The following is a 26,297-nucleotide window of genomic DNA, read 5'->3' on the forward strand; positions in this document are numbered from 1 at the left end:
GCAGCGCTCAGGATCCAGGCTTCCTTCTAGAATGCTGTGCATTTGCAGGCAAGTACAACAATTTATATCCCATAATCACATGCAAAAAGACAGTAACAAAACAAAGAAAAGTCATTAATGGGTAAAAATCAAAGATTTTAGACCAGGAATACCAAAGCAGGTTACATTAATTGTTCGTTTTCAGTGACAACTTCATCTTAAGTTGCCAAGGTATCTTTAAAAATGTAGCACCAAGTGAGTAATTATGGAATATGTAGAACCATCATTATGTCCTGTCAGGAGGTATTTTATAGCCTTTTCTTAAAGCCTCAGAGCTTTTCCTAGATCAGTCACTCTTTTTGCACTTCTTGGGCCTGTTTTATTTTCTTTAGCTCTATGGATCCTAACCATATATCTTACAGCTCTGAAGACGACTAATTAAGAGTCTAATTAGAAGACTAATAAAGTCTAATATGGCCAAGAGTTGAAAAGAACGTCAAGGTGAAGATCTTCTCCAAATCCTTTCCAAAACTATGTTTTTTTAATTGGTCACAAATTAATGAAAACGACAATAAAAATAGTTGATACTTTTACAGTCTTACTCCCTTTCATATCATGTTGCACTTTAGGATCTCCAACTGTTTATGCATTTGTGGAGGACAACAAAAAAACTCTAGGAAGAACGAAGTTCCTCACCTGTAAGTAGTGACAGAATCAGGCCCTTATCCGTTGCCTTATCCTACAGAGATTGAAGATATAAATTAATCCCATTGATTTAAAGAGTTTATGCTTGATTCAGTTAAAAGGTGTTAAAGGCTAGGAGTGAGGAAGGAAAGTTACTCAATCACGACTTATACCTGAAATAGCTTTTTTGTCTCACTTTGTACTTCTCACATCCCAGACCAGTGATCTTCTAGCTGAGGGTCTGATGGAGCACTGAGCGTTGTTTTACCTGTCTTTTGACTCAATATAATGCAGAAGTGGATTGCCTAAATTACATCTGCCACTCCTGCAACGTGTTGAATCCTTGAAAATTTAGCTATTACTGTGATTATTTTACAGTGCTGTGTATTTGTGATGTACACAACCTCATCAGATAGACTCGGAGCATCGCATGAAAAAGGAGATTGTTAGGGACCTTGGAGGCTAAGCCAGGCTAACTTTGATGCTAGATCATGTGGCTTCTGTTTATTTGCCCTTTTTTCTTTTGGCAAGCCCATTCTGTTTTTCCAAGGTAAATTTGAATGCAGGTTACAATGTAGAATATCTTTTCCCTATTAAATATACATATTTTAGCACAACAATTATGGAATAAATCTATAACTGGTTTTGGCACTGAAAGATATGTACTTAATACATGAGTGTAGGACCCATCTGTTGCTGAAATCTCTCTCTCACCATTCAGAGTGGTTCTTGAGATGTTTCCCCCATGAAGATATTTGTCACAGGACATTTCTTTAATTTGCTGTGTACTGGAACATGATTTCACGCTACGTACTCCCATACCCCTGGCCTTGAGGAGGCTGAGCAGAGTCTTGCTATGGTTGCATTTTTAGAACAACCGTGCACCAGGTCTTCACTTCTGATTTGCCTAAGAAGGAAATCAGAGCAGCAGTAGACTGAACAATCCTAAATGTTAGAAAAAAATTACATAAAACCAAGCAACAACCCAAAGCAGGAACTCCGCAGTTTACTTTCAAGGGTAGTTTCAAGTTTACATGCAAGTAAACTTGTTACAACCTAGCCATCTGTACACTATTAGGTGCGTATCTGACAAAAAAAAAAAAAAAAGGAGGGAATAAATAAAAAAGCTGTCAAATGACTCTTGAACGTTTGAACGGCTCAAAGGCTCTTTGTGTGGTAATGTTGGCACAGCTCCTAAGTGACCAGATGGAATTTTGTTAACACTCAACAGGACAAGGGCTGAGATTTTCTTTCTTAGCTTACTATATTTGAAATGCTTGCATAAAATGTGTCAGAAAGCTTAATATTTTTTCCTAGTATGCAGAAATACACATATACTTTCCCTTAATGCAGATATGTTGGTTGACAGCTTCAGAGGCTATCTGTAAGGTGGGTAAGAAAAGAGATGCAAGAGGCTTTTGTAATTTCTAAAGCTGATGCCAATTAAAAGGTAGGAAACTTAAAAAGAAAATGCATACATTTTTCCTGTTATAATTTTGGCAGTGTTTGATAATTTAAATATTACAATTTGTTAGTGAACTTTGAAAAGGTGTTTTTATTTACACAGTGATTGTGTTAAAACTAGAATTTAGAAACAAGACTTTTTAATAAACAGGCAAAGTTTATATTTTTGGAAGAGAGAACAAAAATATATAAATATTAGAAAAACAACTTGGTTTCTCACATCAGGTACCATATCAGGTAGTGATGTCATATTTCTATTTAAAGACTCTGCTGAATATAGAAAACCACGTGAATGTCTGTGAATCCCCCTATTCTCCCATCATCATGGCTTCATTGTCAGTAAGAAATTCCAGCAAACTGAAAGTCTCCATAGTCTCTGGTAAATCACAGGATGACTTTCAAACCAGACAGCTTAAGAAGCAAGAAACAAAATCTCTAATGCGTGGTGGACTCATCATTTGCCTTTTAAGTGCTTCGTTTCCATTTTCAATGCTTTCAGGGAATCCATGATAGCCAGAAACGTGCTGTGTTACAGATTACTGTTTCATAACATCTGACTTTTTACAGTATCTGAGGCTTCAGGAGGAACACTAATGCGACATACAATTAGAGTTAGCCATACTAATTTTGAGCCTGAGTATCTTATTCAGGCAGAATTCTCTCTGTGACCAGGGAAAGATGAGCCTGGGGGCTTTGCAGAGACTCAGATCCTGTATTTGTTCAATAACTCAAACTGATAACATAAATACAGTTATGACAGATATTGTACTGTGTGCTTATATTGTCTGATTTATGTATACCCACTTGCATAGTGTAGGCCAAAGACTACACTCGTTGAGGTCCAAAAGAGTTTTTAGCTTCTTCAGTACTGGAACTTTGTATCCTCCACCTTGTACTGCTTGATTTTCATTTACTTATTTATGTATATATTTTTATTGAAGCCTAAGTTCTGTGTATAACTTAAATGTCGGAGAAGCCCAGTATCATTTAGCAAGCAATATTTTGTACAAAACTTGGAAAACGTATAGAGAATTGGGAGCCCCATTAAATTATTTATTTTTTTTTAAAAAAAGGACAGTTTGTTCTAGTATGTCAGGGAAATAATTTAAAGCAAAATTCAAAAACATTTTTTGGAAAGTGTTTTCCTCTTACTATTTTTGATGTGATTAGTAGCATTTGCCATCTCTAGTCAGTTAACTGGAGTCATATTAGGATCAAAACTTTTAGAGTAGGTGCACACAGAAAAGGTTATGTGCAGTCGCATAGGTGCAATAGCACCCGAGAGGAAAGATCAAGCTGAGTAATGAATAAGATTTAAATACTCAGTTTCTAGACAGTACTATTTTCGTAGATGACTTTTATTCTATCACCTGTTCTCTCTTCTTGCTATCTTGACTTGACAAAGTCTCTCTTGGTTGCTAGATTAAAAACGCTTCAAGCAGAAAGCATCTTGTGCAGCAGGAGAGGAGACAAAAGAACAAAATAAACCAACAATTATGTAAACACGAGTGGAAAGAAGAACCAGTAAAGAGAAGCTGGCCTTTCTGCGTGTGTGCATGTGCATGCATGTACATGTAAGCTTTCCTTTTCTGTGTGGCTGTTTATTTCTATGTAATGTATCATAGGGAATGATGACGTTGATTATTATTTGGGTTACACTTTATTTGCAGGATTGTTTCAGTCATTTGCAATATGGCTGAACTTGACTCTTCAGGAAGAGCTTTTTAAATTTTCTCTGTTTCAGTTTGCTCATCACTCAAGTGGTATATTGATTCCATCTTCCCTTATAAATACTCTCTGAAAACAAGAACATTAATATCTTTGAAGCACTGTGACATAATGTAATGATGCTAACTTTGTAATTGCTAATGAGGAAGGAAGTAATCTTTTAGAGAAGGATTTTTGAGTAGTGTTTGGCTAGATTCACATGAGGGAGGATACACCAAGACATTAAATTGTTGTTCTTTGGCAGAACATTTATCCTAAAAGAGATACTGCAAAAAACAATATTCATCATGTGTACATCTTGGTATGGAAAAGAAATATGGCAAAAAATATTCATGCATACATCTTGGTATGATATTGTATTGTATGTCATATGGCAAATATTTTCCAGGGTCAAATGTACATGGGGTGATTGTATTTTGGAACTTTTTTTGTTTTTAATATTTCTTTGCAACCTAATAATTTTTTTGTTTGCAGTAGTGTATATATACACTATATAAGGCTTTGTGTATACACATCTATAAGATGAAGGAATTATGGAAATCTTATGGACTGTATGAATTTTTTGCACGGCTATCTGTTTTATTTATTTTGGGGATTGCACTAGTAATGGTAGCATTTGTTTAAATCTAACCGACGCTTAAGGATATTGTGACAAGTATGATTATAACTGTGCCCACATAACAGAACCTGAAAATGGCAAATTATGAGCAAAACTGGGGGAAGAAAAAATGAGATTGGTGTAAAAAGTCATTTTTGGGTTACTTAATATCCAATATATATATATGTTATTTATTTGTTTGTTTATTTTCTTTCAAACCCGAGTGGTGAAAAATGTATTTTGAGATGCTGAACTTGATATTCTCAGGTATATGAGACTGAGAGCAATGCCTTTGGAGAAATACCAGCTGACACGTGATAATATTGTGACAATTGACAACGTGGGAATTGCATCATTTCAGCTGTTCTTGGGAGCTGGTGTGGGAGGCCACAAACACAACAATTCATTGCCATAGTTGGGCTAAAAAGTCAGAATTGAGCTGCTAACAGAAACAGGCCTTTTGTGAACTAAGTGGGCAGACAAGAACTAAATAAACTCCTAAGATGCTACAAGTTATTCTTTTAACTGTCTAGCATCTCTTTTTAAAAAAAAAAATGTTATTGCTGACAGTAGCTGAAGTGTTCAAGGACATTTCTATTATGGAAGGACACAGGGCAGGTGCCCTGCCCTGCTTTTGCCTGTTTCTCCAAATGGGAAAAGTACTGCAATGAATTTTGATTTTCCTCTGGATTCGAAATTCTGATGCTGCTTTCCAGAAACACAAGTGCGCTGAATAGTAATCTGGGTAGAGAAATCACTTAAAGACTGTCTTTAAAAAAACTTTTTAAAAAGGGAGAAAGGGTAAGAGCTCCAATTCAGTAGGGTGTCTGAAGAAATGAACTGTGATACACATGAATTTATGAAACTAACATATTTATAAAAAGAGTCATATGAACATATGAGAATTAAGCCTGAGGACGTAGAGGAAAACCAGATATTAAATTTTATGTATAATTTTGACTGATCTAGATAAAGCACATCACTTAGGATAAAGCAGGCATCTTACTTGTTTTATTACCACTTTTATAACAGAGCATTGAATCAATTCACTAAAGGGATTCAGTTTTGCTTGTAGATGATGATGTGTGTTTCTTGCTTACTAAGGATCCAGTGAGAATTTAAAAGGCTTTTGTCTAGCAAAGGTCCTAATTAGTATTTTACGTTCTTGCCCTGCATGTCTCCTGGGTTTTGGTTGTGTGGCTCAGTGAATATCAGGCACCTGGAAACAACAAACTATATGAAAATAAAATGTGCAGTTATCTGTCAATTAAACGTATATTTTTTAAAGATCAGTAGCCATACTGTATATTGTTTTATGTTCTACTTCTAGTAATAAAGTACCAGAAAAGATCTTTCCATAAACTGAGAACCATGTCTTTGCTAGTTGAAATCATTTTTTCTAACATCAGCTGACTTTTAAATGAAATTTTAGTACAGATTCTCTGTATCAAGCAATGTATTTCTTTTTTATTCATGAAAAGATTTATTTCATCCTTCTTTTAGACAATGTTTTAAACATGACCTTTAAGGGTTTTCATGTTTTATACCCCCTGCAAACCAGTAAAAATTGTTATGTAGATTTCATTGAATTTTGATCAGTTTCTTTGGACCTTGAGATAACTCCAAATCTTTAGTATTTCATTTTGAAGTATAGAAATACCCAAATCTGTAACACATTTTCCTTAGGAAGGGACAATAATCTTCCAAGATCCTGCAAAGTCTTCTGAAATGTCATTCTTGTTGTCTTGCCTTTGCAACTCAGGACTAAGTAATAAGGAAAGGATTGCTAACATGTAGAAACCAATTACAGCAGCTACAGATCAATGTACCTTGCAGTAGTGTAAATATGTTTTAAAGATATGAGATTGTATTAATTACAAGGGTTGATGCTTTTAATTCTACTTAGGTGCAAAGGTGTATGTTTCTTGCATCTTTTCAGGCATTTTACTGAGGGAGTTCAGGGGTGAATAACAAAACAAAATGCCCTTTTTGCATAAAACTGCAGCAAAGTGAATATTCTGCATTGGTAAGAAACTTGAAGTGAACTGGTTACTAGATGGTGCTGGTTTTGAATACAAACTAAGTAGTTGTTAGTGTGTATAGGCTGACCTCATAATTACCAAAAATAATTAGGTAGATTACTGCTCAGGTGGCAATGAGCCATAGTGTGTCAGTATTTTCAGGTAATAAAAATGAGGCTCTTTGAGAGATTGAGGTGTCAGAAGAACAGATGCTGAAGCAAATGGATAAATGAAAGAGTAACAAGTCTCCAAGACCAGATGGTATATATCTAAGATTCAGAAAGTGTTTAAGAATGAAGCAGTTGAACTGTTGTCAAAAATAGGCAATCTCATTAAAATTAGCTACTATGCTGGAAAAGTAGAGCAAGTATACCTAAGTTAAAAACAGGTTGCAGCAGGAGCCCTGCAATTAATGATCTATCAGTATTTCCTTAGAAGTAGTAAAATTGGTTGAAAGAAACCTTAACCCACCTCTATGAACAGGGTAAGGCAGAGGCAAACAAGGAGGATTTCTGTTATAAACAAACAAAAGTTTCTTCTGAATTACGAGGTGGATTCATGGATTTAACTGCTAGCCTGCTTTAGGGCTAGGGTCAGCCTGAGGACCCGTTCAGCACCACAGATGCAGTTAATAACAGAGGAATTACCTGACTGGCTGTGGTAAAAGAAGTCTTTTTCCAGGATGCTGGGTCCAAACAAATGGCCCACTAACATCCAAGCACATCTGGGGAGATCTGTTTGGCCATCTTCTTTTCTTGGTGAACTAGAGCACCGAGGCACAATGTGACCACGTGAATGCCGTGTACCCCCCCTGTAGCCCTGTGGGTCATACTGAAAGCTGGGGCACCCAATTTGTCCTATTTCTGACAGTGAGTGCCCAGAAGCATACGTCTGGGAAAACACTGGGCAGGGCAGAGACAGGATGGGGCAAGTGCAGAGTGGTATTCTCCCAGTTTATCGTAATCTGCAGGTTAGGAACTTCCTACTCTAGAAGTCTAGTGCATATTTTGGTATTAATAGCCATGGGTGGGTTTTAGTTTCCTCATAAAATTTTTCTCATTGAATAAATTAAGTGAATCTGTTTACAGTTCCAGTTTGACAGTTTAAATACAACTGGGGTGAAAATATACTTTCTTTTCTAAGTTTGTTACTTGATGATTTCATTTTGATATTGTAGTTGTTGCGTTAGGAGAAGTAGTAAATAGTAGCTTTCTTCTAATTGTTTTAGGGCTATTCTTTATTCCGTATATCTCAATCATTTTTACCCTCAGTCATTGTTTTTTCAAGGTGAAGAGTTCTCGCCTGCTTAATTTCTTGAGGCATTCCTTACCTTTGTTCAGCCATGTCTGTGCCTTTTCTGGTTCTTCAGGGTGTCATTTTCAACATGGGGTGCCTAGAGTTGCATCCAGTATTCAAGGTGTGGGACCAAAGAGGAACCCTGTGCTAGGTTGTCACTGGGAAAGGTTACACACCAAGAACACCAGTGCAGCCAAAAGCATCTTGCTCAAAAGATGCTAAGTGAAAAGAGATGCCTGCAGATATAACCAGCATGGCTACAGCATCTATGTCTCAACTTTCCAAGGCATGTTTCTCTGTGCCCAGAGATCCTTCTCTCATTTTGCAGGCTGAACAATGTCTGCAGAACGTATGTCTGTAGTTCCTGATGGTTCTGGTTCAGTACATCCTATTTATTTTGAATTCCTTGTCTGTCAAGTTGCATGTATAATCCAATAGTACCTGTGCTCACAACAGTATACTGACTGTCAATCAAAAGATAGAGGAAATGTTAATGATACGTTCAAGGAGGATTTTTTCTTTTCTTTTTAAATCTCTATACTGGGTAAGATCACAAAATCCAGAAAAATAGACTGTGCAGACAAAAGCTATCCATCTAAATACTCTTCGGAAACATTTTAAATAATTTTTTTAATGTCAGTCTTAAGATTATTTTTTTTGTGTGTGTACCTTGACTTTCTCTGTGGTTTGGATGAAGATGCTGTGAACTCAATGTAAGATTAGCAAGTTGGCTCTTGTACACAAAAGCTGCATCCCCGGATATACTACTGGCGACCCTGTAAAACTGTTTGTAGCATATCCAGCATTCCTGCGGCCCTGACCCAAAGCAAGGCTGATGAACTACCAGATTTTTATGAGATGAAGGAACAGTACTTTTGTATAAAACAAATTAGCGATTGAAAATGAGTCACCGAAAAGCTCTCGGAAACAGAATGGAATATTAAAGCATTTACTTACATTAGTCATCTTCTATTTTTCTCTGTAAAAAAGCCTGTGCAAGAGGTAGTAGTAATAATGTGTTGCCACCAAAAGTAACACGTTACTACAGGATTTAATCCACCCCATTTTTGTGAATGTTTGTGCAGGAGTAATTTTCAGGGGTAGTCAAAATGCAACAGGAGATGGAATGGGCCAGACAATTGGGTCTGACAGCCCTTGCCAGACTCCACGTCCTGACTTACCAGTTTGTATTGTTAGGATATCAAGTATAAAGGCTGTGGGGTTCAGGAATTTTTGCCCTAATTATTCTGAAAGCAGTCCTTTAAGCCAGGTGTAAGTATGAGTGACTCCCTGTGCTTGGGATAGACAAAATGGTTCATCCTACTGTTAAAATGCTGATTTGATGCCTCACAAACTCACGACATGATACCAGGTTGCTGAGCAACTGTATCATATGTATCACTATTAGCCTTATTTTTGCCTTTACCATCCTGTCCTGGGCCCCTTAAATCTTCCCAGCTAATGTAAGCTTTCACGTGACCTCACGTATTGACAAAATCTACTTATTCACATTTCCTTGTCACGCAGCCAAAAAGATTCCTTACATTGGTTTTATCCCACGGGTTTTTATCTCTGAGAATATGATCAGCCTGTGCAGTAACAAGCCTACTGGAAACAGATTCTACAGAAACAGAGGAAGAGATGGAAAAGTAAGCAAGAGATGATCACAAGAAAACAACGGGGGTTTTGTACGTGGAAGAAAAGCATCTGCAGCTTCCGCCCTAAATGACAGGTTCAGTGCAACTGTGAAACAGCAGAAATCGGGAAGCCTTGTGTAATTATATGGTAGGAACCCACTGGACCACTGCAGTCTTTTCACTCCGAATATCCCTGTCATTGTCATCTCAAACTGTAAGGTTTGTTCTTTTCAGAACAGCAAAAGAAGAAAAAAAAAAAGGAACAAAACCTATGAATTTGTTTAAGATATATTTGCATATACCTGATACTTCCCGATTTCAAAGATAAATATGTCTCTTGAGGTTTTAACCCTGTTTAGAATGGAGAAAGCCCTGGCTTTGACAGAAAGAGACAAAATGAGCACGTAATATGTTTCCTGAAAGGTGCTTTTTCCCTCTGTCCCTGTGGCCTTCTGACTTTGTGGCTAGAGGTCTGGTGTTCCTGCGGTATTCCTGCATGTGTTTTCTTTTACGCAGGCTGAGGGATGGGATATGTGTCAAGATGCAATAAGTTTGGAATTATAGGCTTGAGAGAAAATCAAATATTATTGTAATTTGTTTTAAGAAAACATTTTATGCATATAGTTTCTAATTTAATTTCCGTGTATTGTATTTTTAAATTACTTACAGTATTTAATCATATCTGATGAATGACAGTTTCCCATTTTAAAGGTAACGTGGCATACCACTGCCCACAAGCATTGGCTAACTTTTGATGTCTCAAGCTAAACGTCTGTGTATGTCAGTGAGATGTGTACATGCTCAGTACCATGAAAAGTTGAGGGATTGAAATATTTAGTCAGTCCTGTTTGAAGATTTTGCCCAAAATACATCATAGTGCGCATCATAGGTGACTGTGGAGTATTAAAATGGTAGACTTCCCCCGGAAAAAGTAAGCAGAAGGCAACCAGGAGGGAGTAGGAATAAAAGATGGGGGAGACGTTCCCAGTGCCTCCTGCAGGTTCTGATGTGGCAAGGAGTGGAAGAAATTACAAACATTTGAGATAGAGCACTCATCTCTTTGTCCAGTCAAATACAATTAAAGTGGGAGTTTGTTATTTATCAGGCATATATGTAAGGTAGAAGAGGCTATAAGAGAGAAACAAGGCCTGGGTGAGGTCTCTGATAACAGAAGCCTTTCTCCATAGTCTACAAAATCTGGTGTGAAGGTGAATTTCTTTCCTACGTATTTTCTTCCACAGACACTGGGAACCCCTGCCTTTTTGATACCTGTCTCTCTCATAGTCCTCTTGCTATAAACAGCTGCTGCGGTTTCAAAGCTACATGTGTTAGCATGCAGGGAGATGAGACGAGGTACCTGTGTGGTGGAAGAGAGGTAGTGCCACAGTAGACAAAAACTGAAGAGAGAGAGATATGAGAGGGGGTGGTGGGTGAAGAAAAAGGAAGAGGAGGTGAAGCACAGTGTTAGTTTTGCAGTGGTTGGTCATTGAGTACCCTGCAGCGGTGTAACCTGACAAATTCCACTCACATTTAGGGGCGATGGGGCTCCTGCCTGTAGCCTAGCTAAGGCCACATGTGTATTAGTCAGGAAAGAAACCAACTGTCTGATAAACAATGTAATACCTAAAGACTGAGAACTTAAAAAAAATGAAGCACCATACTTTTATCTGCATGGGAACTTGGGCTACAAAAGGATAGGTGAATCAAAAATGGAAATGGGATGAAAGCCCCAGCTTTGGCTGAGAAGCGAAGCAGCTCCAGGAGTGCGATTCTGCTGCCTCCATGGCACACCTCCTGCGCCTCAAAGGCAAAGAAAGGCAGCATAAGGGAAGCTCTTGCCTCCTTCCCTTTGCACCATCCCGTATGTGGGCAAGTGAGGAGGAGGCAAAGTGCAGCAGCCGCCAGCTTGCTTCTGAAGGGGGCTTCCTACGTCGGTGCGAAGCGCTGAGGCAGCGCTGGCTGCCTTTCAGGCCCAGAACATGCCGGCGCTGTGTGGCGGAGGGACCGTACCTATGGTTCGGTAGGGCTGGGGTGAAGGCTTTCTGATTAGTCACCAGGGAATGGTAGGCGGCTAGACACTATTTAACATTATTTGTTTTGAGTAACAATTCCTGCTCACTGACAGAGTTGGCATGGAAACCGAATCAGCACTCGTTTTTAAAAGGGTAGGTCCATTCAGAGGGAGGTTAGTCATCAGCGGGCAGGCCGAAGAGACCCGGGCTGCAGCTGCTAACGTGCTTATATTTTGTCCCCGAATAAGCAGAGTACTCAAAATGGTAGCAGGGATGCTGCCCTAACTTGCATGAGGATAAATGGGAGTCTGTTGAGAATTGTATTACATGGTTTGAATTGATTTGTTTATTTTTTTTTTTTTTTTTTTTCCTAAAGAGGGAAGAGTTATTGAATTACCCTGAAATTCAGAAGGCTCTGATTTCTAGAAGATGCCTTATGTTTTCCCAGATCAGCTGAATTTAAACAGTTAACACAGTTCATATAAACCGTGGTGCTTGTAACAATGTGGTGGAAAATGGCATAGTCCTTAAAAGGCTCTAAGCTTAGCACTAGGGCTTTGTGAATGCCTCGTTGAGATGGAATCCTATATAGCACACACAAAATGGCATTTTCAATTACTTTCCCATTGTTGATGAAAAAAATCAAGATGTGCTTATTTCCATCATATTTTTGCCACGCACAAGGATAGAAGCAAAGATCCTGCTGCTGGTTTTCTGAACCAGCTAGACTGAGGCAATATTGATGGCTAAATTGCCATTCAGCAGCATTTCATAAAGTGCCTGCTGGCATCCTGTTCTCAGATGCAGAATGATAAATGTATGTATAAATTTGAAAAGTTTAATTTCATGCATAACCTTTGACTCCTGGCTTTTTATATACTCAGAAATATATACTATAGACCATTCATTCCTTCTTCATTGACACAGGATTTTGTTTACTTTACAGTAACTATTTACATTCAGTGCTGTTACCAAATTGCAAAGGACACTGATTTCTCTTCTCTTTGTGTTTACCAAGCAGATAATCTAAGTGATGCCCTGAAAAAGCTGAAGATAACAACCACTGACAGCACGGCAGATAGCTTGGAGGGATGCTTGGACTGTCTGCTTCAAGCTCTGGCACAAAACAGTAAGTTCTATGGACCTATCAAATTTTAAATCATATCATGAGATCAGTGAATAAAAAGGGAGATAATAAATTATGTCTGAAAGACTCACTCAAGCAATGGGCTGCTAGATTGATTGCTCTGGATTTTGTTGTGTTTTTTTTTTTTTTTTTAACCCACGTATGTGTGACATTCAGGTGGCAATGAAGACAGTAGTAGGTAAATTCCTGATGTTTGTAACAGCTGTAGTCCAGTCCTTTTTCCAATATTATGACATGGCACAAGAACTTTGAAAATTGAAGATTTCTTCACACAAAAAGCAAAGATGGACAAATGAGCCTGATGGGACAGGGAGCTGCTTGCTAATTCTGGTTAAAAGAGCATGGCTTCCTATCCATAATGTATTTTTCCTCATATTTCCAATTTACATTTCTTAGAAAAGTAGTTTTAATTAGCAGAAGTGGGCCTGCTATCCCAAGATAGTCCAAATTTAACAACTAGTATGATAACAAGAATAACTTAAGAATGGAACAAGAAGAGTTCTGTTTGTTTGTTGTTTTTTGTTTGTTTACTGAAAACTGTGGAATGTGTGTCCCTACTCTTAGCAGGCAGAAAGGTATGGTAAATGAAGATGATGAGACTCTTCCAGGTTTAACTTTCTTAGCACTTCACATGGTGGCAGAAGAAAAATCTGTGTACAATTTCAGGTCAAAAAACTTGTCAGAATAGATATAAGTCATAATTACACTTCCTTTTTTAAAAAATAAAATGATGGTCCTTTGTAAATATCTGTACTCTCAATAGTATATGCTATCAATAAGTCTTGTTTCTTCCCCATGATGTTATTCTACAAATCACATCATTTTGGTTTCCTTGGTGTAAAATGAGGTTTTTCACAATAGGATATAAGTTCCATCCATGTCACATCAAAGATGTCATGTGGATAGTAACAGTCTTTGCATTGAATGGTAGTGGTGTGGGTTTTTTTGTTTCATTTTAATTATTTTGCAAGGAGATGTCAGCCAGGAAATAATAAACTCTGTTTTTTAGATCAACTCATTTTTTGACGATGAATCATTTTTATAACAGGTTTATTTATTAGGTGTATCCAATTCTTTAATCCAATTTTCAATTGGCTTTGGTATTTCCAATATTTTAAAGTCTAATGCTTAAACTTAAGCAATAAAAAGAAGACAGTATGAATAATGACGATGCACTTAGTGCTTAGTATAAATAGCAGAGTTTATCATTTTGCCTGTGAATGTTGCATAGCTATGTCACAGCACAAGTTTGGCAGATGCGAAGTAATTTTGACTAATGCACAGCAAGCATACCAGTGCTTCCTTGCAACCAGATGACTCTTCCATTGCAGTCTGGGGCTTTACTCTTCTTTCCAAAATCCTTTTGTCTTCTGATCTTGTGGCTGCCAAATCAGATAAACAGATTAGGATTTTGACCTATCTTTTCTTGGGTAGTTTTACAGAATTTAGCTCTAATCCCTGCCTGGTTTACCATGTTTTTTACATGTAAGTCAGTAATATGAATATAACCCTGATGAACTGCCATGCGATACAGATCTGTACGTTTTTTCAGTTGCCTAAGATAGACGTAGATTTGGATCACTTCACTTAAAGAATACTGAGCTAGATTCACAAGAAGCAATAAGGGTTCTTAAATACAAATACCTTAAAGCATACTTTGCTTCCCCTAGTACACTTTGTCTTTTCTTCTTTCCATTAGCCAGTGAAGATGGTGACTCTTTTTTTGCTATTGCTTGGTATCTGTTTTCTCGCATGATATTTTCTGTGCCTTGTCATCTTCCTTTCATCACATTTTTCTCTGCCTAGAAGATAATCATTTTATCCACCACCTATTCATTCTCCTCACAATGATTTTATACACATAGTGACATTGCTTACCAATTCCCAGGTTAGCCAAGTATCAACTCTAAGTGGAGGTAAGGACAATTAATTTCCAGTGGATATAGAGATCTTCCTCCACTAAAATTCTTAAGTGGGCTGCCCTCATTGAAGGTGCAGTTTCAAGTTTTTTTTCAAGGTTGACCAAAAAAACAGAAAAATTTTTAATAATGATCACTCATTGATGACTGGCGTGAACTTTTCATCAAAAAGTTTAAGTAGAAAAGCACTATTGTCCTTTTTTAAATTGCTCAGGCCACCTTGAATATATATATCTGAAAGACAATTTAGATGACATCCTTCAAAACTGCATCCTTAGAGAACACGGCAATCTTTTTCTTTTGGCAGAATAGAAAAGGAAGAATTAAGTGCCCCACCTAGAACTTTGGTAAATTGCTGTAGGATATTTCCAAGCTTACTGGAAAGAACAAACCAAGCAGGAAGTTGTCCTCCAAAACGGAGAATAAGGTTCCAGCTTTGGGTAATTAAACTGACCTTTCCATTTCTAGGTAATTAATTTTCCGGTTTGACAGTATCCCAAAGGAGAGGATGTATTTTGTGATAAAGATTACTACCCTACAGCTACAAAGTAGAGGAGATTAGGTGCCAATATGCTTATACCTCTGCTTGTGTTATGTGGAGAAGAGAGTCAGCTTTCTTAGTGATCAACTATGCATCCAAAATTTGCTTCTGATACCTTTGAACTAGGGAAGAAATTCTTTGCTAGTCCAAAAAGCGAGTATGAAAAGGCTTGTTTTACAGAAACTATCAAAGTAAAGACTTTAAAGAAAGTATGTTTGATGATAATCCAATTTAGAGGGAGGGAAGAGCCAAAATGGCAAAAGCATTTTGTCTAAAATAACTCACTAAAAATTAGATGGGTTAGATAGGACAGTTTTTTCAACATCTTGTTAGTAAATTAGGAGCCTATAAATCAGTTGCTTTTCAAGTAAATTAGACAGTTTGATACCAAAGTTTTACTGAATTTCCAGAAAAAAAAAAAAGAAAAAAGCTTTAGTTCCCAAGATAGTCTGATGATTTTGAAAAAAAAAATTCAGAAAGAACACAGGCTTCTCTTTTGGCATAAATTTGTAAGAACAGCAGCGCATTTAGAAGACTTCAGAGATTATTAGGTAAATTGCATGTAATGGATTGGTTCAAGAAGTAGTTATATTATATAATTGTCTTTCTAAACACTGCGGTCTGTGGGATATAATTGAGCTACCAATATAGTGCGATTGTCGTTCTTCCTTTGACCAAGTAGCCAGTGAATGTCCTTTCTCATAGTTCTTATCCATCTAGTTAACTTCTTAATATGGATTTATTTATTTCTTTATTTGGTACAGCGGGTACTGTATGTACAGATTACATGTATGGTAATATCGTATAGATGTGTTACAAACTATACCTCTGTGTATTAATACATCTCTCTCGCTCTCTCAATATATGTATATCAAGCAAACAACATTTGGGGCTAAATGATCACAAATGTTTTACCATTAACAAGAAGTCAATCATTTCACAGAAATGACATAATTTATATTGGTAGATAGGAGCAGTAACACGTAACCCGTAAACAAAGCAAGACAACATAACAGAATGGTTTAAGAGATGATTCCATACCCTTCAGAGAACATAGTTTAAACTGTTTAGAGTCGTTTTGTCATTTTAAAATGTGATTTTTTTTTCATGAAATATTTTTTTAATACTTTAAGTCAGTTTATTTTTTTTTTTAATAACTTGATTTGCTCGAAATGAGTTGAAACAGGAGAACCAGTGGGCTACAGTGCAAAGGCATACTGTTAGCAAATTTCTGCCAGATAAGTCATGTTTGGGTACCTTAAGAATAACCTATTATTAAAGCTAGTAGTCTAACCTTTCGTGACTAAATATATATATCTATATACACATACATCTATATGTAAGATAAGGGAATTTACCAGGACTGCTCTGAAGACTGTTCATACTGTACAGGCTGTCCCCAGAGTGCATGGAGTGATGCCACAATGATTGATTCGTAGCTAGTCTCTTCTTTTGCGGATAGAATTAAATAATGTCTAGGTAGATAATGTGGAATATGTTTTACATGGGAAAGTTTTATTAGTTATGTTTTCATATAACATTAAAACAGCAATGTTTCCACTTGAGATCCTTCAAAGAAAGGCAAAAGCTGAGTAATAATAATTAGAAGTCAGATTGTTTATACTAAATTATAGGTTAATTGTAACAGAAATAGTTTTAATAAAATTTCTCAAATAATGATTCTACTTTCCCTTAATATATTCCCATGTGTATGATAATATTAATGAAATTTGCATTCTGATTATAGTTCAGTAAGTCATCATATTAGAGTAAGAACAGAAAAATAATCCATGCAAGGAGTAGAGTTTATTTTAATAAAATTTTATAGGTCTGTGATTTCATTGGGAGTTCACAGTGGTATCTTAAGTCACATAACTTATAGTTACATTCACTGAGACTTAGAAATGTAAATATTATTTTAACTTACATAAAATTTACTGTATTTTTAATACACTAATGGAACCCACTCCCATGTACCACCAGCCAAAAACCACAGTTAAACCCTGTGTTAGTACAACATCGTGTTTTTAACAAAGGAAATAAAAATGTATCGTTCCCACAAGTTCAGTGTAGACATGCTGCATCTACACGGGAATTTTTCTACACAAAGAACTATTACACTGCTTTTAATTGCTAGCTGCATGCATGCAGCATATGTTGTGGTTGTTGCAGAAACATAAGGTAATTTCCTTAGTCTCCAACAGTACAGTGACAGGTTTGGTTCCGTTTACTTTGCATGCAATCTTTTAACTTTTTCTTATGTTAAAATGTTACAAATTACTTTCTTCCAATATTATATGACATGCCATATAGAAAGGGATGGTGAAATTGAGATGAATGTTGTAGCTCTAATTGCTTTTTATGTCATCTGTTGTTTGTCCTTTTTCTTTTTTTTTTTTTTTTTAACAATCCTTTTGCCAACCCATCACTTGTTTGATAATTGTAGTGCCCTGGAACATGATACCCCTTGTCTAGCCTTATGAGCTATTCTGCCATTTGTCACACCAACCAAATTAAGGCATATGCATACACACGTACTATACTACACAAGGGTGAGTCGGATAATAATTCCTGATAACTGCCCGTAAATATTTAGCAAGTCAAATTGAAATCTTTTTAGCTACTATTTGTCTAGGGAGACAGCAGTAAAGCCTTTCACATCTGAGACCTGGGCCTGAAAATTCTGCACAGATGGTTTCTTCAGGAGACATTGTTTGGAGAGACATTTATTCCTATTTATGCAGATATTTTAGTTCTTATGTGTCACCAGCGCTTGTGGCTGGGGCCAGTCATATATGGACTATCTAGAGGCACTGGATAAAACGGAGGGCTATAGGCTCAGAGAGGTAGCAATGACAGGGGAATAAGAGATAAGCACATGTTAGAAATGCTTTACAATAGGAAAACACACCTTGTTTTGTGAAATTCCTTCAGCATTCCCAATGAAGTCAACTGGCATAGCCAGGGATTTTGCACCCATTCTGCCCACCGTATTTCTGAAAGCAAAACACAAGTGCTTGATCTCCTTCCACCCAGCAGCGTTCGTAATTTCTAAACAGCTGAACTTTCTGTATTTTAGATCTCTGAAGGCAGGCTGTGGTGCATGATACATAAGCAGTGTCAGCAGCAGAGAAATAGAGTCAGTCAGCCATGCACTGAATGAATTACTGGCTTCTACCAAATCAGGAGGTGAAATTCATATATCCCATGTGTTGTCTTTTAAAAACTATACATTAAACAAGTGGCTCCATTGTCTGTCCTGTACAATTTAGATGTATAGACATGGTTTGGTGTGTTACTGTCAGCAAAGAATTTTGCTGACCTGTAAGCAGATAGTTTACAGTAATATGAAGTGCAGAATTATCATAATAATTGGAAAAGACCAACAAAAATAAAAAGAGGAATTAGTTTGTCAGAGCATTTGATTCTGAGGTTCTGCAGCTTTTTGTTTCAATTCAGTTTAAAAACAATGCTAAGATTAACAGTGCATTGCAAAATGTAATTTCATTTTGTGTGTAATATGTTAAAATTCCTTCCATTATAATTTGAAAATGTTTAACAAACAGGGGTTGTTTTCTTCCCCCTTCCCACCCCCACCCCAAATAGACTAGAGTAATAAACAGTTTGCCTTCTAGCTGCTTTATAATAAAGTCTGTAAAGAAAAAAATGAATTAAAGTCTGTAAAGAAAAAAATGAATTAAAGTCTGCAGAAAAAATCCACAGGAGGAAATGAAAGCAAAGAGAGCTCTGGTAGGTGAGTCTGAATGCGTTTCTCTCAGAGAAACATTGTCGTGTCATCTCCCTGTGTTCACTGTGAAGCGGGGAGCAAGTTCCCTTTCCCGGGGCTTCAGACTGCCCTCTGACACCACAGAAATATCACATACTTGTCTGAAGCCCAGACCCATCTGCCTACGCGTCTTGGCCATAATATTAAAAGCTTCATATTTGGTGTGATATTTTTGCTAAATTGCTGTCGTATTTAGCAACTTTGGAATCAAAGGGTATTTTGCATGTTTGTTATTTTGTTTTAATTGCAATTACAGAAGGACATTCTCTGAAAAGTCATTCTTCCCCTACATACAAGTGGAACTGAAGATGCAAGGGAGGCATATTTGCTTGCCTGACTGACAGAAACTCTCAGTGCAGATACTGTAGAAAAATGACATCTAATGACACCATCTCTAGTGGCATCATTAGACTTGGTGTATTACTGAATATTATTACTTTTTGAATAACAAAAAGCAGCTGAATATTACTACATGCTCACGTTATTTTCTATTTTGGAACCAAGAACTGTGTTATGAAAAAGAAAACAGTTATTTGGTTTCAAGAGTTTTATTTTAAGAGCACAATGTTACGTGTTTTATTATTGTCGTAATTCAGAGGATGTAGTAATTGGAACTTAAATTGTTTTATGCAGAAGGAAATCTGTGAGACAATGGATACATCTTCATCCATTTATGATTTTATTGGGTCAAATATTTTTAATTTAGGCCTTAATCAATGACAGCCTAAACTAACAAAAAAACGTGATAGCTGAATTGCAGCTAGGAATCTAGTTTTTTATACATAAAACCTAGGAAAGGTAAAGGTAAACCTAGGAAATGTTACATGCTGGATAAGAGTATTTTGACAGATTATAAACATAGATTTCTGGTGAGAAGTAGCAAATTCTCATATCCAAAAAGATATATGACTATGTACTACCAGGTTTTGGGAATGGTAGGTTAATCGGATAGGGGAGTACAATAGAAAACAATATTGGCCATCACTGCATACATGTATTATTATATAGTGATTTATAGCTATGAAGTGCTGTCTCATAAATGTTATGTCTATCAAAAAATAGTTATCCTAAGATCCTCAAATAGAGGTCCACAAGAAAGGACTGCCTGGAAAAAGAAAACTGGGAGGAAATATTGGTTTTCTTTTAAACCACAGGCCTTCTGGGACAATTATTGCAGTAACAACAGAAAAATGAAAATGTTATTGCTAGTCCAGACATGCTGCATTTCAGATACAAGAGGTTATAGCAGACATAAATAACCCAGATTTGACAGATGAGGAATCTGAAAATCGGCTGAGAACATTATTTTTGGCTCTGATATTCTTTCTCAGCGTAAGAGGCTGAAAATGCCCACTAATCCCAGCCTTCAGCACCTGGCTCTGAAAAATGCCTGGCGTGTGACTGAAGTGCAAAGGCAAGCACACGCATTTCCAGCCATTTTTTACACATGCTGTTTGAGAGGCTGCTTCTGAGTTTGCACTTTGGTGTGTAAAAAAAAAATGCTGAAGCAAAATTATGCCAATAAAGATATGTTTAAGTGAGAGGGCAGGGCCCCATTTTTGAAAAAGGGGTTAGAAATTTTGGAAAGCAGTTACAGTTTAATGAAGAAGATTTAAAATAACACACTTTACCTTAAAGAGGTGACTGGCTAAGATGCACAATTTTCTGTTTATTGAGTTATGCTGGTCACTGATAAGGAACTATCAAATGACACAGGAAAATTTTAGTTTCTTGTCTGAAACTGCAAATTTCAGCGTTATTCTAAGGCTTCTTTGGTATGTCATTTTTTTCTGCCTTTTTTTTTCCCCCAACATATTTTAGCTATATACTGTAAGCCTTATTTTCATTTGTATATACTCGCTGTGTCGCATCAGAGAAAATAACATGATGTTACAAACTTCCTGAGCAAATGCTAGCAGGTCTTTTCCATCACTTCCTGCTGTTTCAGCTTTCTGGTGCTGAGATCGTGAGCTCAGCCCTCCTACCTAAAGCTTCTGTTCAGGTTTTCTCTTGAAAGTCACCAGTGGGTTTTCTGAAACCCCTTGGATCCCATTTGATGGCATCACAGAGGAGGATGCGTTGGCATCTGCTAAAGAAAATGGTGGATTTCAGCAGAAAGAACTGATTTCTCACTTCCTTCATCAGAGATGAAACTCACCATCCTATGCCCTGAATCTTCTGTACACACTTGCTTTCAAAGGCATCTAGTTTCCTGTCTTTAATGTTTTGGTGGATTTCCAGTTCTCACAACCATATGTTAACACAGAGGTTATATCTGAGTTGGAAATTCTTGATTTTGTTCTGTTCTTTATAACTGTGACTTCCATATGCTGTCAAATTTAGCTTGTACTCATACTCTTCCTATAATTGACGTTACTTTTTCTGATCCTTACTGGCCATAGAACAATTCAGAACAATTCCTGTACTGGAGGAAAAAAATCACAGAAGATTCAGAGACAATTTTTTTTGTAATTGCTAAATTCAGTAAATTTCAGAGAATTCAGTAAATTCTCACCTAAGAAATATCAGCTTAACTGATTTTTTTCAAATGCATTGCCACTGCTGATGCCTTTGATTTATGGAAAAAAAAAAAAATCTGTTTACCTACCTTTTTTTCTATTATCTTTTTATACATTTATGGCAGCTCAACATACATGCACTTAATTGCAGAGTCAAGTAAGTGTCTCTCTGCTTAACTTTTAGCACATCAGAATGCCATGCTATTTCAGAGAAATGTTGTGCAGTACATACAGTATTAAGCAGTGGTCATTTCATGTTTTGTTTCTGTGATTGTCTCACACATTACTATGAAAGTGAAAGACTGGTTACCCCCCCAACCCAAACATAGAAAAAAATAATCTGTAGAACCCTTTGTCCTAGCAGTGTTATTCTAAGACACAAAAATTACCTGAAATTACATTCATTCGTTCCCATTGATAGGTATTTTAAGCTGACCTTTTCTGAAGTATAGAGAAAAATCTCTGCATTTCAGATGTTGCTCAGTCAAACTTTACCATAAGCAACACCAAACTAACCTTTTGCAGTTTTGAAGTCAAATTTAAGCAGAATAAGAGTAAAATGAGATGTCTCACTTCAGGTACACAGTGACCGAGTAACAATGCTTTCATAATTGTGAACTTTTCCCCAGCATTTTAGCCTAAAACAAAATAATAACCATCTGCAGGCCCTATTCTGACACTCACATGTAGGATTAGCTTTTGGCTACTGTCGCTTCACATAAATAAAAAAGAGCACTCAGCACCCCCACAGATTTAATGCTCATTACTGATGAGTGAGCTGCAACAACACAAGCCTGTGGACAAGCACAGCAAGACAGCGTAGTGCAAGCAATGATACCAATTAATCAGTGGCCTATTAATAAGTAGTGGAGTCAAGTTGAACGTTAAATTTCCTTGCTCTCTAACTTCTCTTTGATCTTTATCATTGCCCTTTCTTCTTAGCAGCAGTCTCCTTTCCAGGTGGATTTCTGAGCCTTCTGAGGTCTGCCCTCCGTATTCCTAGCATCTGTCAACCATGAGTGATCTTGGAGCCACCCACGGGTGCCTGTTGTGTCTGAGCACAGCAGCCCTGCCTGCCTGTTAGTCCTGGTGTCTGACACTGTCCTAGCCTGAACACTCAAACGGGCAGTGGTAACTTACGAAAAGGAAATATGCAGATGAAAGCTAGAATGCCCTCCTCCAAAAAGGCAAGAACAAAACCATATTATTGCTAATTGTCTACTGCAATCCCTAGTTGCCTACTGAGATGATGGTATTCTTCAGGAAGATGATGCCCTTAGACCGTGACAAAGATTTTACTACTTTGTTGTTCCTGCTTTGTCTTGGAAACTGCTAAAATATTAAGAGTAGCACTGAGCTACCTGTAGCACCTTCAGCAACTCCTGTGCGTATTGGAGACACAAGGTGGTGCCTGTTTAGCAGCTGCTAAGTCTTGATCCAGCATCTTTGGATTCAGTGGTTCAGGGATAATTCATTTAATCTGTCTACTCAAACCAAGAGAGAGAGGGGGAATAGAAACGGAAAAGTTGAGACTAAGAGGATGAGTAACAAGGAATAAAGTAGTATGCATTTTTTAAATGAAGGAAAGAAATGGGAGAAGGGTAGGACAGATTTAAAGATATTAATTTTGAAAGAAAACCAACAAACTAAATGTACCTAGGTACCTAGGCAGTGATGGATGCCATATCTTCTTAATTCCCATCACCTTCTGCAACAGCTGCTCACACTCAAAATCTCTATTCATTTACCTCAGTTACTGAAGCATGAATGTTTAGAGTAAAATTAGTAAAAGGAATATAAAGAAAGGTCCTGATTCTGCCAATATTTCCGTATATCCATACCTTGAAGGACATAAATTCACACCTGTTCTTAGTCCCACTGAGTTCAAGAACTATACTTGTATAAGGTTATGTAGATGTTCAGATCTAAAATGTGTGTAGCCTCTTGCAATTCCTTTGTTATGTGTCACCATCAATATTGATTTCTGCGTGACAGTTGGTGTCAAGGAAAGCATTCTTTCTTCAAAGGTGTATTTCCAGTTTATTTCTTCAGCACACCATCTTTGCTATCCTATAAACCTGGTCTTCTTGATGGGGATTATAATGTAATGAAATGTAAAGCAAAAGGCATAACACAAGCATTTAGCGTTTACAGTTGAATTATATTTTACATCTAGATTAGCAGAAGTTAATGTAACTTTTAACATAATTTGGAATATCTGGCATGACAGAAGTAATTTTGATTGGCTTGTAAGTATAAAATCCAAGTCTTAACGCTCACATAGGTGGTGATAGTGGATTTCAGAGGAAGAAATTTTTGACAGGAACATTTTCATAAATGGAATGAGTTTTGAAGAGAAAATGAAAGTAGTACTTAAAACCCCGAGGAAGGTGTTACATTCTGCTGCCAGGGAAGGCTTAGGGAGGATGGAAACCATCTTAGTACAGATGCTGTTTCTACTGGCTAAAACATTCCTTTGCTACACCTTACACTGTGCTATTCCTTTATAATAACTTGCACCACATCCCTCAGAAAGTAACATTACCAAGAAAATGCATGTTAACTATTTTTCTGTCTTTCTACATCAGCAATAGGGTTTTGTTGGCAAGAAACTGTTAAACTGAAAAGACCACATCTTAGCCCAGCGTGCTCACACAAGCAAGAATTTCTACTCTGCCTCGGATGCAGATAATCTCTTGTAGCAGAGGTACGAATCTAATTGGGCCAGCTCAGCCAATTAAGCTCATTACAGTCCATTAGGTTTACTTGAGAAGGCTGGTAGTCAAATGCCTTTCTGGAAGTTGGGGATTCTGATGGATATTCTGTAAGAAGGAGTTTTGTCTCATATACTGTGTTATAAAGCATTCCTTCCTTTTGCTACAGATGCTTGCTGCATCTTAGCTCATGAAACTGCTGCATTTTTGTGGCACTGTATACACATAATGCAGAAATGTTTCATCATAAGTGCTGTATATTATATATTATTACAGTATACCTATTTAATTGGAACATACTAAATCAAGGTGACTGCTTTTTATTGGACTATCTCCCAGTAAACTGGCCTAGCCTAATGATACTGGGTAGTAATCACTGCTGCCTAGTGGGGTTATATTTTACATAAATTCTTCTTAATAGTGATATATTTAGTTAGTGCCAAATACTTAAATGATGTTTATCCAAGTGTTAAATTCCAAGGACTATTTGTTGAATATACAATGTGCCAAATAAAGATTAAGTATGATATGTTCCTTCTTCTCAGGAGGCCTCAGTGAACAGTAGTTCCAGATAACAGAATATAAAAATTTCTTTTTAGATTTTAGTTTTGAAATGCGATACAGAAGCAGAAGAAAAGGCCTGTTCTTAAATAAATAAATAAATAAATAAATAAAATACACAAAATAAACAACAGTATAGAGAGCATGTAATTCTCAATTTTAGGTCTGAAATTTCATAGCTTTGGCCCAATCCCTTATGACTTACAAACATAATCTTTTTTAGATTAGGTTTTCCCTTAAAATGCTTTGGCAGCAAATCATTTTAAAAATATCAATTGCTAAGAAAATATATTTTGTATGTAGACACAGTCTCTCAGATAGCACTGGGCAGAATTTTACAATAGGCATTTGAGCTTGCTTGAGAGCACTCTTAAGAGATTGCTTACAAGGAATATGAAACATTTCCTGAATGTAGAATATGCAACTTTCAAATCTGATTGTATTTTTAAATTAAAACCTGTTACACAGATTGAAAAACTAAAACGTGAGGATACTTAAGGTTGTACCTAAGGTCCTGTAATAAATCCAGTTGGTACAAGCAATGGAGGAGGCAAATTAAAACACAAGCTGAGTATAAAACGTGAAGGTGCTCGTGGATGACATTTGTACTTAGAGGCCAGACAACGAACTAGGCAGCTCAGGCACTAATTATCAAACTCTTTAAGCAACCGAGTTACCAAAGTGGTTGCCTCCTGCAGAGGGTCAGTCAGAAAGGTGGACAGGGGGGACTAGCAGCTCATATAAATCCACCAAACTAAGTGTCAGGGCACTAACTAGGTCCAGCTCAGGAAAACGGACTCCTAGCCACCTACCCTTAATATTCTGCTTTGTGCTGCAAAGCACCCATGGAAGTATCCATGTGTATGTTTCTTTGCAGAACACAAAGCTGGCATGTGTGTTTATTAAATTTCTTCACTGGTACCTGCAACAGGCTATTCAAGTCCTGAGTCTCATCCTGCAATTCACTTCTATTCTTTGGATACAGCTTTTGGAGAATTTAATCAGTGGGAATCATGCAGCTAGCTGGTTGGTGAATCTGTCTCTCCATCTGTCCTTCCTTCCTTGTTAGAGCTGAGATTTTAATTACAAACATCTGTGCACTATCTCTGCTTCTTCATTAAAAAATAGGAGCTGAAGTTGCCCTGTTGCTGCTGGCAGTGACAGAACAGAGCAAATATCATGCTGAAAACCTTCACACAGCTAAGGGAGAATCTTCCCTCCCTCCTAGGGGTCTAGTTTGAAGGATACGTGAGCAAGCAGATTATATTTGTGGGGAATCCCCTATGTGGGGAGGAGTGTGCCAACAGAAGATGTATTTATACATTTCATTCTCTCTCTTTTCTTTTTCTGTAAAAACAAATCTTGGTAATTGGAACGGTCTTTTTGGCTAAGGTATATTAAACAAAACCTCCTTTCTCTGTGGTGTATGTCTTGTTGCATGAGATCACATTATTTGTTTTACTGAGGTTCTTTACAACCCACTATTTGTGTTCTTTCAGTCAGACTAAAATCTCCATTTTGTGGTTTGGAAAAAAAACAGCAGTAGGATGCAGAGAGACAGACAGTGCTTCTTGCGAGAGGCAGTATAGGGTATGCGATGCGAGCATCAGTACTTACTCGGTACATGAACTTTTTTTTTGCTGTGGTAGATAAGAGAATGCGCCAGTTAGAAAGATATCCCTTGCTCCCT

At 37.1% G+C, this 26,297-nt stretch overlaps 1 protein-coding gene across 4 annotated transcripts in view; it reads left to right on the top strand.

Moving 5' to 3' along the window:
- The window catches only part of RAP1GDS1 (Rap1 GTPase-GDP dissociation stimulator 1), a 95,124-nt gene that overhangs the window by 19,378 nt on the left and 49,449 nt on the right, over window positions 1–26,297 (top strand). For 3 of the 4 annotated variants that reach the window (XM_068681772.1, XM_068681770.1, XM_068681773.1), the window contains exon 2: window positions 12,438–12,548. In XM_068681772.1, the coding sequence (XP_068537873.1) occupies window positions 12,438–12,548 (111 nt within the window). The remainder of the gene's footprint in view (window positions 1–12,437; window positions 12,549–26,297) is intronic. The other variant, XM_068681771.1, reaches the window with a different exon arrangement.

This window comes from Anas acuta, chromosome 4 (assembly GCF_963932015.1).
Source record: "Anas acuta chromosome 4, bAnaAcu1.1, whole genome shotgun sequence".
Lineage (NCBI taxonomy): Eukaryota > Metazoa > Chordata > Aves > Anseriformes > Anatidae > Anas > Anas acuta.